Source organism: Cervus elaphus, chromosome 28 (genome assembly GCF_910594005.1).
Source record: "Cervus elaphus chromosome 28, mCerEla1.1, whole genome shotgun sequence".
NCBI classification, from domain to species: domain Eukaryota; kingdom Metazoa; phylum Chordata; class Mammalia; order Artiodactyla; family Cervidae; genus Cervus; species Cervus elaphus.
Window position 1 is genome coordinate 41,891,489 of NC_057842.1, and position 15,894 is coordinate 41,907,382.

The 15,894-nt window shown below is 45.6% G+C and overlaps 1 protein-coding gene across 1 annotated transcript in view; it reads left to right on the forward strand.

Annotated features, from left to right (window-relative positions):
• Nucleotides 1-15,894, forward strand: part of METTL24 (methyltransferase like 24) — a 116,060-nt gene that overhangs the window by 30,496 nt on the left and 69,670 nt on the right. The window contains exon 2 of the mRNA XM_043890328.1: nucleotides 12,862-12,960. Within this exon, the coding sequence (XP_043746263.1) occupies nucleotides 12,862-12,960 (99 nt within the window). The remainder of the gene's footprint in view (nucleotides 1-12,861; nucleotides 12,961-15,894) is intronic.

The following is a 15,894-nucleotide window of genomic DNA, read 5'->3' on the forward strand; positions in this document are numbered from 1 at the left end:
GACAGCAACTCTCGGTTTACACCCCCCACGCCGTGGAAGGGGTTTTAAAGCAGCCGCCGGGTAAGTGGATCTCCAATGCCCGCTTGACACACTACCAGGCCTTGCTGCTCGATGCCCCACGGGTGCGTTTTCAGACCCCTTGCTTCCTAAATCCGGCCACGCTCCTACCCAACCCAGAGAAGGACAGCCCTCTCCATGATTGCAGTGAGATACTGGCTGAGGCCCTGGCGGCACGAAAAGACTTAACTGATGTACCCCTAAGCAACAGTGAGCTAGTATGGTTCACCGATGGGAGCAGTTATGTAAAAGATGGGCAAAGGAAGGCGGGAGCAGCCATAGTTGATGATTCAGGGCAGACGATATGGGCTGAGACACTACCCCCAAACACTTCTGCACAAAAAGCAGAATTGATTGCCCTGATACAGGCTCTGGAGCAAGCCAAAGGGAAGAGAGTCACCATTTTTACTGACAGCCGATATGCTTTCAGCACTGCCCATATTCAAGGTCCCATATACCAAGAAAGGGGATTTCGGACAGCTGAGGGAAAAGAGGTCAAAAATCTGCCTGAGATTCGCAGGCTCTTGGAAGCTGTCCAACTACCCCGGGCAGTAGCTATAGTACATGTCCCCGGTCACCAGAAGGGAGAAGACCCTAAGGCGCTGGGCAATCGTGCTGCTGATGCGGCCGCTCGAGAAGCGGCTAGCCGGGACTATGCCGCCCCCATATTAGCCGTGGGACTTCCACCCCCTGGTATGGGGACCTTGCCACCAGTTCCCGAATATTCCCTCCCCGATCTCGCCTGGATCAACAAGGATACCACCCTCCAGAAAGATGACCAAGATGGATGGTACCGAGACCAAAACAACAACCTGATCTTGCCTGCCTCCCTGGGTCGTCACCTGTGTGAACACCTGCACACAACTACACACTTGGGAGAAAAAAAGACCCTAACACTTCTCCAGATGGCCTGCCTGAGGTTCCCTCGTCAAAATGTAACTGTACGAGAGATAATTCAAGCCTGCAAAGCGTGCCAGCTGATGAGGGCAGAGAAGAAGCAGCACTCGGGAACGAGGTACCGAGGGGAAAAGCCAGGGCAACATTGGGAGATAGATTTCACCGAGGTAAGGCCAGGCAAGTATGGGTACCGCTATCTGTTGGTACTGGTAGATACCTTCTCGGGGTGGGTGGAAGCTTTCCCCACTAAGGGAGAGACAGCAATAGTGGTTGCTAAAAAGATCTTAGAGGAGATAGTGCCTAGGTATGGGCTGCCAGTGACTATGGGCTCTGATAATGGACCTGCCTTTGTGAGCCAGATTGTACAAGGGCTGGCCCAAGCTCTGGGGACGAAATGGAAGTTACATTGCGAATATAATCCCCAGAGCTCAGGACAGGTTGAGAGAATGAATCGGACCCTAAAAGAAACTTTGACAAAGTTGGCAATAGAGACTGGCGGGGACTGGGTGACCCTCCTCCCCTTTGCACTCTTTCGGGCACGTAACACCCCTTATAAGCTGAATCTTACTCCTTTTGAGATTCTGTATGGAAGACCCCCTCCTGTGTATCCTATTCTCGAAGGAAAATATCTGCCACCCCCTACTTTGGGACAATTCCAGCAAACTCTGATAGCATTAAGTAAGGTGCATAACCATGTTTGGAAATTGATTCGAGAAATACATGAGGGCCAAAACAAGAGGGCCCTCCCCTCACATAATATTGGCCCAGGTGATTGGGTTTGGGTAAAACGACACCAATCTAAAGTATTAGAACCTAGATGGAAAGGCCCTTATGTTGTTCTCCTTACCACTCCTACCGCTGTCAAGGTCGACGGGATTGGACCCTGGGTTCATTGCAATCACGTGCGGCAAGCCACATCGGAAGAACAGGAAAAAGCGCGAGCAGAATGGAAGGCGAGTCCTCACCCGTCAAATCCTTTGAAACTGAAACTTGTCCGCTGGGAGACCTCCTAATTCTCCTGCTGATGGCAGCTCTCATAGACCCAGGAGCGACCAGTCATAACCCCCATCAACCTGCTAAGATCACATGGAAACTCAACGACGGGCAAACTCATGAGCTGCTCAATGAGACCTCAGGAATCCACCCTCCAAACACCTGGTGGCCGGACCTGAACTTCGACCTCTCAAGCCTCTTCGCAAAGCAGGACGGTCTCCATGATAAGTACTATAGGGATGGGATAAAAAACCATAGGTTGGGGTTTTGGGCTTGCCCGGGCTATGTAAAAAATAACTGGAAAACCTGTGGTGGCATAGAAAGCTATTATTGCAGGAGCTGGAGTTGTGTGACCTCTTGTGATGGACCCCAGAGGTGGGATGTCGGAAACAGAGATCTAGTTAGCTTCACCTTCAAGGACCGTAGACACCAGGGGCCTCAGGTACGAGTACGATTTAACCAGGAACGGGCGAAGAAAGAAAACCGCTGGACCTCAGGACTGACTTGGGGTTTTCAGCTCCACGTAAATTGGCCCGGCCCCTACCCAGGCGAGCTTTTAATCATTAAACAGGTTATTGAGCCGGTGCAGGTACATAGTTTAGGTCCCAATCTGGTCAAAGCATTACAGGGGCACAAGGCGACCCCCAAGCCAACCCCCTTCAGACCAAGCTTGCCAGGAACATTTAACATCTCCTCTACCCCTAGCCTCAGAGGCAAACTGACAGAAACCCCTGGCCCTCTGGCTGTTACCATTAGCTCAGCAATTCAGGACCCCCTATGGGCCTTAGTGAATGCAGCCTTTACGGTCTTAAACCATACCAACCCTAATGCAACCCAGTCCTGTTGGCTTTGTTATAATCTTCACCCCCCCTTCTATGAGGCCATAGGCCTCAATGTCTCTTACTACTTATCTTCAGGCCAGAACCCACCCCCATGCCGATGGGAAGAACGCAAGGTTGGTCTCACAATGAATGAAGTTTGGGGACAGGGACTCTGTTTGGGCACAGTGCCACGTGATAAAACTTCCCTCTGTGCCCGGACTATTAGTAACCTACGCTTATATGGCAAAAATTGGATTGTGCCAGAGGTTGGGGGCTGGTGGATTTGTTCACATACTGGGCTAACCCCATGTTTAAATGTGAAGGTTTTTAACCAGAGTCAAGAATTCTGTGTTCTGGTTGCTGTAATGCCAAAAATCTTATACCACTCTGAAGAGGTTATGTACTCACATTGGGACCGAGAATTGCCAAGACAAAAGAGAGAGCCAATCAGTGCGATCACCATGGCAGCCTTGTTCAGTCTTGGGCTGGCAGGAGCAGGGACAGGAATAGCTTCACTATCTCTGCAAGGCCAAGGGTTTTCTTCCCTACGAGCCGCCATAGATGAAGATATAACTCGCATAGAAGAATCAATCAGCCACTTAGAGAAGTCTCTGACTTCCTTGTCTGAGGTGGTCTTGCAGAATAGGAGAGGATTGGACTTGATTTTTCTCCAACAGGGTGGGGTCTGCGCGGCTCTGGGAGAAGAATGTTGTTTCTATGCAGACCATACAGGAGTGGTAAGAGAATCTATGGCAAAAGTAAGAGAAGGGCTGGCGCAACGAAAGAGGGAACGGGAGGCCCAGCAGGGATGGTTTGAGTCTTGGTTTCAACGCTCCCCCTGGCTGACCACCTTAGTTTCCACCCTCCTGGGCCCGCTTATAGTGCTATTATTAACACTCACATTTGGCCCTTGTATTTTAAACCGGCTAATGTCATTTATTAAAGAACGTCTAAATACCATTCAGATTATGGTATTGAGGCAGCAATATCAGATGGTAGCTCAGGATGAAGAGAAGGATTCCTCTACAGGAACAAGAAGACAGGGGGGAATGTGAGGCTGCCAGAGTTAATACCGTGACGGGCGGCCTGGACCTAAGTTTTAGCTTCCCCCGAAATGGTAAGATTCCCTACCCCCATCAGGTAACCTGGAGCCAGCCAATCAATATGCGCCCAGTAAGAACAAAGGGAGAGCTGAAAAGCCCGCGAAAGTCTGTACCGATAGAATTACTTTGCAAACATGTAACCAATCCGCTTAAGCCAGCTACTAACCGCTTTTGCATATCTTATAAATTTGTGTACCAAGCTTGAGCCAGGGCTTTTCTGACCCTGCACCACTGTGATGTTTGTGGCAGAAAGCCCTGGCTCGAGACAGTAATAAACTTCCCTTTTTTGCGAGTTGCATTGTCTTGGAAGCCTTCTCTCTTCCCGCTCGGGGATTCGGACATCGGGCATAACAGGGACCTGAATTTTAAATGTGTGTAGCTGACCCTTACTCTTTCTGAAGCAGGGCCCATTCTGAGAAAAAGATCAGTTACATGAAGCTGGGGGGAGGGACACGTGAGCTGCTACCCCAGAGACTCTGAGAATCACACTTGAGTGAAGTCCTAGAAACTATGATTATCCCAGGGCATCCCAGAAAGGCAGTGGCTGGTGCTCACATGCTCCCTGTTGTGTCTGGATGACTGCTCTGCCCAGGTCCCATTCTGTGCCTCCCCCTCCCCGAACAACTCCCCCAACTCCCCTTCTCCTTCTAAAAAAGAACAATTTCCTTCAATCTTTGTTTCCTGCCCGCTAACAGATGCTGTTAATTAGCACAAAATTGCAGCAAAATTGCTAAATAAATAGATTTTGCTTGTTTTGAGTTTGTTTTTTTCCAGAAAGCTTAGGCTTTCCAACATTAACTCATTGCACGCGCTCAGCGTATTGTTTAGTTTGAGTCAAGGACTCACAACCTTGTTCTTTTCCACAGGCACAACCGTAACGCAGAAAATCAATTGTTAGCTATCTCTCACAACAGAAAATTGCTGTCTCTAAAACCTTTCAAGAGCTTATTAGCTGTGGGAATGTGAATCTGAGAATACCGAAACTTGGTAAAAATACCCCAGACACTCTACCAATTATCAGTCACAATAAAGAAACTGATCATTTAAATCACTGATCATACAGTTTCATCCCCAAAGAGCTGTAGCATTGAAACAGAGGAATGGACCATTAGACTCTTTCTTTGGTTTTTATTTCAAAAGAAAGTAAAAAATATATATGTATGCTTGTCTAAAGCTTGCTTGTACAACTGGAGGTGGCACTGTTGCTAGACACTCTGTGTGTGGCCTACGTGAGGTCATTCATGGGTGTGGGAGAAATGACTTGTGAAGAAGGAAGCTGTTATGCCAAATTTCAAGGCAAAGAAGGCTTTTGCACAAGACAGAATCGATGATTCTCTTTTCAGCTCATGGGTGGGTCTGCTTTTATATGTATATGTACATTTTAATGCAACCAGTTTTGCTTGGGGCTCATGGTCTTGAAATAATATATTTCTATTATGTGCATATGTGTAGGCTGGTAGGCAAAAGGGTATTTTAAAAGATTGCTTTATTTTTTGCATTATCTTTTAATAGTGAAACCTTGGAATTCAGTTTCTTTGGCTTGAAAGAATCATTTTCCTTTTTCCAGAAACAAATTTGATGCTGAAGTCATAAATTATAAAAATATGTGAAAGCCTCACGGTTGTGCTTGTTGCAGATTTTAGAGCCAGATACATTATCTCTGTGTACCGACTTGGGCTGACTCAGCGATCGCTTTTTACCCTTTGGGAAGAGATTCTCAGATGTCTGCAAAATAGCCCCCAAACAACATGAGTTAGCCGTGTATAGAATCCTTTGCTTAATGTTAATTTTTTGGAAATTTTTTCTATATAATCAAACCATTTCCCCTCTTTAGAAGAAGCCAGTTCACTTTGCATGTGTATCTGGAGGAAGAGCCAGATAAATCCTTCACAGACAAAAGTGGGTGGGGGCTGCTTCCTTTCCTCAGAGATCTGGGTCCCTGCCTTTCCTGGGATGCTTATCTCTGTTGGAAGAGATGCTCCTTTGTCTGAGTGGCCTCGTGGTTTATGTATGGGGCAGGACCACAGATTGCAAAGGAATTGAGCAACCCCTGGCCCCACCCCTGCAAGTGGTCAGGAGCCTGACCACTTCTCTGTGGCAACACATTGTGTAGGCTCCATTTGACACTTCGGTTCAAGCCTGTTGGGGACAGATGGATCTGCCCCAATCCCCAGTGACCATACCTCCACCACCTTCTGCTGAAGCTGCTCCTTTACTGATCTGAGGAGGAAGTGGAGGCAACAGATGGGACCAGGAATCTACCTTCCCACCCCCTGGGAGTGATGGGGGTAACCTTGTCTGGTCACTTGATATTTGGAGCACATGGATAACTGTACTTTGGCATTTAGGGAGATGTTTGGGGAATTGTTTCTTTTTAAAAGAAAAAGTTGTTTTTTTTTTTTTTTTTTCCCTGTTGTACTAAACACCAGCCTTCAGTGTTTTAGGGTGCTCCGGGAATTCTATGGGATTTCTTTTTTGTTGTTGTTGTTGTTTTCTTTGTTTGTGGGACTGCTGAAGGACAAATATTGATGTGTGCGCTAGAGAATTAAGACAAATGATAATTGAAAGAGGTGATAAAAGCTAGTGGTTTCCTTGGGGAAATAATCACAAACTGCTGTCAGGCTGATTCCAATGAGAACATTACTTTATGTGAAATGTTTTTTAAACAGCTCAACGAAAGCATTAAGCCAGAGCACTTTTGAGGGCATCTCTCTGCTGTATATTTCTATTATATCCCCACCTGAGAACCCTCAACTTATTCACTGTTCCAGCTGTTGTGTTTAGCTTTGTCATGGTCAACACTCAGTAGAACTGAGAAATATCAGGTAGCAAGATGGATATAGCTTGTGGATTCTTAAGATAATTGTATAGTTTTATCATATTGAGTCACCTCCCCCTATAGATCCACTATTATTGATCCAGAATGTTACCTTTGTGTGTTAGCCCAGGTTATGTGCTTCTACTATGTTTAAAGTGTCTTTTTAATGAGAATTTTGGGCTTCTCACATTGGAGACTGCTTCCCATAATCTATATTTGTATTTTCTGGCATTTTTTTGGATTGGCACTTGGATCCTTCATCTCTGTTGTAACACCATTGTGCCTATAGAGATTTCAGTCAAAGCTCTTGCAGAACTTTGTTGCATTTATTGGTTTACACAGCTGTGTCCTATATTAAATTGTAACCCAGATCCTGGCACAAGGCACAAATGACCACTGAATGAGTGAATGATTCCCTGGTTAAGTCTCAATGCCTCTTTCCAAAGGATGCTGTGTGGGAGACCTTTCACTTGCCTCTTCAGGTCCACTTTCCATCTTGATCCCCTACTCCTCACCCCAGTAGGCTGACCTATGGACCAACCACAGCCTCCCACTTCTTTAGCTTCTCTTTCCATTTGACAGTTAGGGTGAGTGTGTACTTTAATAGGACTGTATGTGATCGGGTTGGCTGTATTTCTATTAAACACCTTCTCCATGCAGTTTCCCTCTTTGGGTTCCACAAATTCCCCCCCTCTCCCTGCTCCTTCCTGCTCACGATTTGGAAGGGCTCCCTGGTGCTACCAGCCACAGTTATTGCATTACTCCTTATTGGTTTCCTAAACTCTGCCTTCATGAGAAATGCTGGGCTGGATGAAGCACAAGGTGGAATCAAGATTGCTGGGAGCAATATCAATAACCTCAGATATGCAGCTGACACCACGCTTATGGCAGAAAGTGAGAAGAACTAAAGAGCCTCTTGATGAAAGTGAAAGTAGAGAGTGGAAAAGTTGGCTTAAAGCTCAACATTCGGAAAACAAAGATCATGGCATCCAGTCCCATCACTTCATGGCAAATAGGTAGAGAAACAGTGGAAACAGTGACAGACTTTATTTTTTGGGGCTCCAAAATCACTGTAGATGGTGACTGCAGCCATGAAATAAAAAGACACTCCTTGAAAGAAAAGTTATGACCAACCTAGATAGCATATTAAAAAGCAGAGACATTACTTTGGCAACAAAGGTCCATTTAGTCAAGGCTATGATTTTTCCAGTAGCCATGTATGGATGTGAGAGTTGGACTATAAAGAAAGCTGAGCACCGAAGAATTGATGCTTTTGAACTGTGGAATTGGAAAAGACTCTTGAGAGTCCCGTGAACTGCAAGGAGATCCAACCAGTCCATACTAAAGGAAATCAGCCCTGAATATTCATTGCAAGGACTGATGTTGAAGCTGAAACTCCAATACTTTGGCTACCTGATGCAAAGAGCTGACTCATTTGAAAAGACCCTGATGCTGGGAAAGATTGAAGGCAGGAGGAGAAGGGGACAACAGAGGATGAGATGGTTGGATGGCATCATCGACTCAGTGGACGTGAGTTTGAGTAAACTCCAGGAGTTGGTGATGGACAGGGAGGCCTGGCGTGCTGTGATTCACGGGGTCGCAAAGAGTTGGACACGACTGAGTGACTGAACTGAACTGAACTGAAACTCCGCCTGCACCTTTATAAATAGTCTCTCTACTAAATTCTTCCCATCGTATCCTGCTGGGACCTGACCGACATATCCCAACTCACCCAGATGACAAAGTTCTTTGTAATCTAGATATCATAATCTGTGTGTCTTGCATTATTTCAAGTAAACACTCTCTTCTAGGATGGCCTACAACCAAATCAGAGTCAGATAGAGCAGGGGTCAGCAAGTTCCAGCCTTGCAGGCCAAATCCAGCCTGCCATCTGTTTTTGTAAATGGAGTTTTATTAGAGCACAGTCCTGACCATTTGTTTATTTACTGTCTTTGGCTGCTTTTGAGCTACAACAGGCGGTGAGGAATTGCAGCAGAAACTGTATGCCTGCAAAGACTAAAATATTTGCTGTTTGACCTCTTATAGAAAAAATTTACAGATCCCTGATTTAGAGGAAAACCATAGCATGAAAACTTTATTGTTTTCATCAAAAGGCTCCTGGGTCAGGCACTGGGCTACTTGTCAGGATCCCATGAGACTAATGTGGGGAGTTTGAAACCCCAGGCCTGGACAAACTTGCAGGCAGCTTTGTGTTGCTGTGCTGATAGCAGCAGCAACCTTAGATGCAAAAGGAGTGTAACCAAGCAAAGCTAAGAGGCATTTGTACTTAAATGTGTCTGTAATTTATGATTTCATAATTAATAATTTCCTGGAAAGAATGGCTTTCCCTAATGTTTCAGCATTTCTCTATCAAGCTTATTTTGTATATATCTGTCTCCCCCACCAGACTGTGAGAGCCTCTCAGGAAGTTCCGGGTTTTATTCATATGGGTGCCAACTAGTGGCTGGCACAGAGTGGCTGATGCTCAATAAATATTGTTTGACCAAGTGGTAATCAACAACTAATTTAAAGACGAAGAAAAGAAATGGGGGGTGGGAGTCATTAACTGGGAAGATTTATTACTTAATGTTCTCAGACTCTCCCTGGCTGGAGTCTCTGCCTCCTCAGCCTTCATAAACAAGAACAGCTATATGGAAAGTCTATTCCCCAAGAAAAGGTGCCCCTCAGGGCAGACTGACTATGTGTGATTTGCAGGGCTCAGCACAGAATAAAACTGTTGAGCCTCTTGTTTAAAAATTAAGAGTTTCAAGACAGTGTCAGCACTGAGACAAGCACAAGCCCATCTAAGAATGTACAACTTGTGTGCCTATGAAACTGGCCCTGTGCTAAGGACTCCTGAGGAAGAGGCAGCCTGTGGGTGATCAGTGAGGGTTCTTTCAGCCTGGAGGACTGCAGGGTGCTCCGCCACTGTCTGTCTGGCTGCTGAGACTGTGGACTCTCGGGACTTGGTACAGTGATATGAGTCTTGTAATGCCTAACCTGGAATAATGCTTTATCACTTACATAGTGTCTGCATTTATCTCAGACCCACATGCCAGAGTGTACTGTGCTTCCCCAAGCCCACACATTTGGCTTGACATTGACTAACCAGCTTGCCCTTCATTCTTCTTGCTTTCTGTTTAACCCCAAGTCACCTAGGCCACCCCATTTAAAGGCAAATATATATATATATATACATATATATATATATATATGTACTAAAGTGCCCCGATTACCAAGGCAATGCCAAAGAATGTACAAACTACTGCACAATTGCACTCATCTCACACACTAGCAAAGTAGTGCTCAAAATTCTCCAAGCCAGGCTTCAACAGTACATGAACTGTGAACTTCCAGAAGTTCAAGCTGGATTCAGAAAAGACAGAGGAACCAGAGATTAAATTGCCAACATCCGCTGGATCATTGAAAAGGCAAGAAAATTCCAGAAAAACATCTATTTCTGCTTTATTGACTATCCCAAAGCCTTCGACTGTGTGGATCACAACAAACTATGGAAAATTCTTCAAGTAATGGGAATACCAGACCACCTGACCTGCCTCCTGAGAAATCTGTATGCAGGTCAAGAAGCAACAGTTAGAACTGGACATGGAACAACAGTCTGGTTCCAAATCGGGAAAGGAGTACATCAAGGCTGTATATTGTCACCCTGGTTATTTAACTTCTATGCAGAGTACATCATGTGAAATGCTGGGCTGGATGAAGCACAAGCTGGAATCAAGATTGCTGGGAGAAATATCAATAACCTCAGATATGCAGATGATTCCACCCTTATGGCAGAAAGCAAAGAACTAAAGAGCCTTTTGATGAAAGTGCAAGAGGAGAGTGGAAAAAGTTGGCTTAAAACTCAACATTCAGAAAACTAAGATCATGGCATTCGGTCCCATCACTTCATGGAAGGTAGATGGGGAAACAGTGGAAACAGTGTCAGACTTTATTTTTCTGGGCTCCAAAATCACTGCAGATGGTGACTGCAGCCATGGAATTAAAAGACAGTTGCTCCTTGGAAGGAAAGCTATGACCAACCTAGGCATATTGAAAATCAGAGACATTTCTTTACCAGCAAAGGTCCGCCTAGTCAAAGCTATGGTTTTTCCAGTAGTCATGTATGGATGTGAGAGTTGGACTATAAAGAAAACTGAGCACTGAAGAATTGATGCTTTTGAACTGCAGTGTTGGAGAAGACTCTTGAGAGTCCCTTGGACCGCAAGGAGATCTAACCAGTCCATCCTAAAGGAACTCAGTCCTGAATATTCATTGGAAGGACTGATGCTGAAGCTGAAACTCCAATACTTTGGCCACCTGATGGGAAGGACTGACTCATTGGAAAAGACCCTGATTCTGGGAAAAACTGAAGGCAGGAGGAGAAGGGGGCAACAGAGGATGAAATGGTTGGATGGCATCACCGACACGATGGACATGAGTTTGTTTGAGCAAGCTCTGGGAGTTGGTGATGGACAGGGAAGCCTGGTGTGCTGCAGTCCATGGGGTCACAAAGAGTCTGACATGACTGAGCCGCTGAACTGAACTGAACAGAAAGTGCCCCAGTACTAGTCTGTTTAGATGTTTCTTTTTGGGTGACAGACGGTTCTTGCCATAATACCTGTCTTAGTCTCCTCTGGCTGCAGTCACAAAATACTACAGACTGGGTGGCTTATAAGCAACAGAAATTTATTGCTCACAGTTCTGAAGGCTGGATGTTCAGGATTAGTGTGCCAGCATGGTTGGATCCTGGTGAAGGTCCTCTTCTGGGCTGCAGATGGCTGCCTTCTTGCTGTGTCCTCACATGCTGGTAGGGCCCCAGGAGCTAGAGCACTAATCCTATTCATAAAGGCCCCACCCTCATGATATAAGCACCTCCCAAAGTCCCACCTCCTAATATCATCATATTGGGCATTAGGATTTCAACATAGGAATTTGGGGGGCAGGGACACACGTTCAGACCATTGCAATATCTGACTGGAGAACAATGTGTGTACATGATCCTTGTTTTGTCCCCAGAACCGTTCCTGCAAAGCTGTTAAAATGGGCTCCTGAATCACACTTTATGGTGAGGAAGGGGGCAGGGGAGGGTTGTGTACATGAATGATCCCCAGAACCCTCCCCTGCCCCCTTCCTCACCCTAAAATGGGGTTTGGGAGCCCATCCGAACCACTTTGCAGGAAGCTCTGTGCCAAGACTCCCAAAGTCTTTCCTCACACGAGATGTTCACCCTGCCAACTGCTGAGGCTTCTCCTTGCCCAGGCTCCTGCCCTTCCCCATCCTACACCCTGCACCGTACTCTGCCCTTGGGATCACAGGAGTCTCCTGGAGGTTTCCAGGTGGTGACCACTACAGGTGGGGAACTTGAGCTCTAGAAAGGATTTCATGACTAGAGCTTCCCCAGTTGGAGGTATCCCCAGTTTTGATTCTTCTAGATCACCACTACTTTCCTCCAACCCTCATCTACTCTACCGTTGCCACAAAAGGAGGCTTAGGGTTCTGATCACTCTGCTCCTGGGAGCTCCTTGCGTCTTCTGCTGAAAGCTAGAGGTTGTCTTGCAGTGCTAGAAGGCCACCATTGCCAACCCTGGTGGTGCAAGCTCCAAGGTCTTTTGGCAGGTGCATGGTGCAGATGACAGGGGTACTGATGTCTGGAATACCCAGTGGTCCCCCTTTTCCTCCCCTGCATTTCCCTCTGCTAGAAGCGGGGGGTACCCAAGCACCCTGAGGATTGAGGCATTATGGTGTCATGACAACAAAACTGGGCCTTAGGAGGCACCTATTTCTGAAGCTGTAACCCATAGACTGTGCAGGTTTTTTCCACAATGGGAAGACGCTCCGGGTAATACAAAGCTGCAGTTTTGTATCAGAGAGCCTGATGGGGTCAAGTGGAGTTTGCCTTTGATCGGAAGCTCGAGACAGACATCCCATCTGGCTTTTGCAGTCTCCTGTTTAAGCTGGTAGCTGGGCTTTCTCAGGCCTCATTTGTCTCCCTGTGACTCATGTGGCCTTCGTGATAGCAGCCCCAAACCACCTCCCTGCTGCTCAAGAGCAGCAGTGTTTGTTTTGCAGGAGGCAAACAGTCTTACCTCCGTGATACTCTGCAACCCTTCCCACCCCCCACCCCAGCCTCCTGATCCTTTTCACACTAACCTATGTTTTCTCCTCTCAGGGTCCCCGGTGGCAAATAGACCTCCAGCCTTGGGCAGGCCCTGCTCGCTCCCTGGATGAAGAAGCCTCGAGGTTCCTGAGATACATCAGCACCATTCAGGTTGTGTTTCAAGCACAAGTGGGTTTGGAAACTAAAAGTTGCCAGTTGCCCCTTTTAAAGGATTTGGCAATAAGGGTCTGTAAAGTTTCTCAGTGCCTCCTGATAGATGCTTGATAGGGGCAGTTTCTGAGGCCTTACTGCTTAAATATATCCGCTCACCTAGAGGCAGATAATAGGTGCCTTCCATCTGCTTTGGCATCTTATCCGTTCCAGGAGTATCGTCACCCCGAGATGTTTTAATGATTCATCGCAATGTGTTTTAAAGATCCACTTTAGAAAATTGCTTTGGGAAACCATTTGAAGTGACAGATTCTTGCCCTTGAGTAGGCGGTCCAGTGTCTCACAAAACCATCATCTGGAGATTCAAGTCCCAATTTGGAGAAATCTGCCTTTTTACTTTTCTGCCACAGAAGGTTGGCAGACAGAGACGCGTTAGGCCTGAGAGCCAAGGAGACTTCGCAGGCAGTCAGAAGAGAAGCTAATGAATCCGAAGGCTCTCTGTTCCTAGGGCCCTTTAAATCATTACTGAGCACCGCCTTCGTTAGTGACTTAACGCATTGTGGCAGCTCCTGCCCGGCGCCCCGAGCGGGCAGAGACCCTTCATTAAGGAGAGTCTATGACTCTTGACACATTAATCAGGAGGTTCCATTCTCAAGTAGCCTGATCCTGAGGAAAGAGAGATGGAAAAGGAAATCAAGGCCTGAGGGAAACTTCACCCTGGACTGAGAGTGCTAGTAAATTAAGAACTCAGACCGCCTGTGAAGCTGCAGCCCCAGAAGCTGCATTGTAGAGCTGGTATGGTACTGAGGGGTCCCCGGGCCTTTTGATCTCCCTTCAGCCCACTGGCTCTTGACATCCCACTCTCTCTGCCCAACTGGCGGCCAAGCCTATTTTTCATCCATGGAGGAACATGTATTTATGGAATTTTAGAAGGCTAATTTAGGAGTAAAAAAAAAAATTCATTTCTCATATGATGCAGTCAGACAACCAGAGATTTCAATACTTGTCACCTAGACATGGAAGTAAAAGCTTGTTGAATTCATCGTGAGTAATGGGATGATAAATTGGTCCCTGCGCTTTACATAATTTCATCTTATTTTGCTGCTGCAAATTAATTTGGTGGACTTACACTGACTTAATTAAAATACTGAAGTTTTAATTTTATAGTTTGGTTTTAAATAAAGAATAAGAAACTAGACCTCTTAACTGTGGCTTGAAGAAGCCCTTTAAAGCCCCAGAGAAAGGTGTTAAAAGTATGAGTTGAATTTGAGAATGGTGGGCTTAACCCCCTGCACGCCCCCCCCCCAAAATTGACCATGTGAAAGCCTCGGAATTCCATTTTATATGTGTTTCAGGTTAATGTTCTGTAACTTATAAAAGGCATATTAACTTAGAAGAAGCTCTTGAGGCATGAAAGCATCATTTCAAGTCCCTCTTCAAGTTTTCCCATGAGTTATGGACTGAGAGGGAAAAATTCTTTTAAAAAAAGCATCCTGTGATGTGGTCTGATGTTTTGATCCTGGGCAATTTATTTTGCTTGTCTGGTCTGACTGTTCAGATCTTGGAAAGGAAGAGATTGTATCAAATTCTAAGGTCCCTCCCAGCTCCATGAGCTTTTACCGTAAGACTGGTATAGAATTGTTATTAACCAAGTATTACTGAGCACCTACTCTGTGCCTGAAATGTAGGCCTTGGGAATAGTCTCTGCCTTCAAGTGGCTAACAAACTAGTTGGGAAGGTAGATAAATGGACGTATATTTATTATTCACCTTGAGGAGCATAGTAATAGAGATTTCGTTGTTGAAGCTCGCTAGAAGGTTTTGCATCCTCTAGAAGGCACTAGATAAAGTTCCAGACCTCACAATGGTTTTGTAATCAGAGGTCATTTTACCAGCTAAAGTCCTGTGCTTTTGTGTGCTTCTGAGTCACTAGCCCAGGAGCTGGGAGCTCATCAGAGATGACACTAACTGGTTTAACTGGAATCCTACTAACCAGTGCTCCCTCCCCTTTTCTCTGTTCTGCAGAGCTTTTCAGCTGTGTTGGAAGCTTGTGCCTCTTTTAGAACTCATCTTGACAATGAAAGCCTACAAAACTGGCAGAATATTAGAATCCCTATTACCTAAAATTTTCACAGTTAGCAGTAGTGAGTCATAATGGGCAAGCAAAAAAAAAAAAACCCCAAAAAACAATAAACCAAAAAAACCTCTGTAGATACTTGAGCAAATTCCACTTCCATCCTCTTATGCTGGTTTATATATATATAATATATTTCCTTCAAATCCATATTCATGCTTGTACAGCAAAACCTAGCATTTGATATGTTCATCATTAATTTATTCATTCATGAATTCAGCAGACATTTGTTGAGTACTTGCTCTGAGGAAGATATGGTGTTAGGCACTGGCTGGGATGTCAAACTTGAATTAAATACCCCCACACACTGGCAAACAGCTAGGGAGCAAGAGGGCTGTTGTTCTTTACCAGAGTGGACAGATAGGTAGGTAAGCTTCCCCAGGCCCAGGGAGCTTGAGAACAGGAGCACAGAGCATGGGACAGTGTGACATTAGACTGCGATGGGGAAGGTGCCCGTGGACTTGTGATTGTGGTGACCTTAAAGGTGTGGTTGGGGACCTGCATTTTTTAATGAAACACCAAAGGATATGGTTGGTTAGAGTGGGCAGAATATCAAGTTCAGTTTTAGTAGGTGTTGTTTTCTAGTGTGAAAGGCTGTGATTGCATCTCTGAGTTCTGGCATAGATGATCTGCTGCTAACAAGAAATGGTTAAATCATAAACCCAGTGCTCTGTTCTAAAGGAAAGCTCCAGATTCAGCTTTTTATGGCAACCCCCAAACCATATGCCTTCAGGAAGCATGGCTTGCAGTACAAAATTAATATAAGCAACAGTTGCTGTTTTAAAAAGAAAAAATACATTT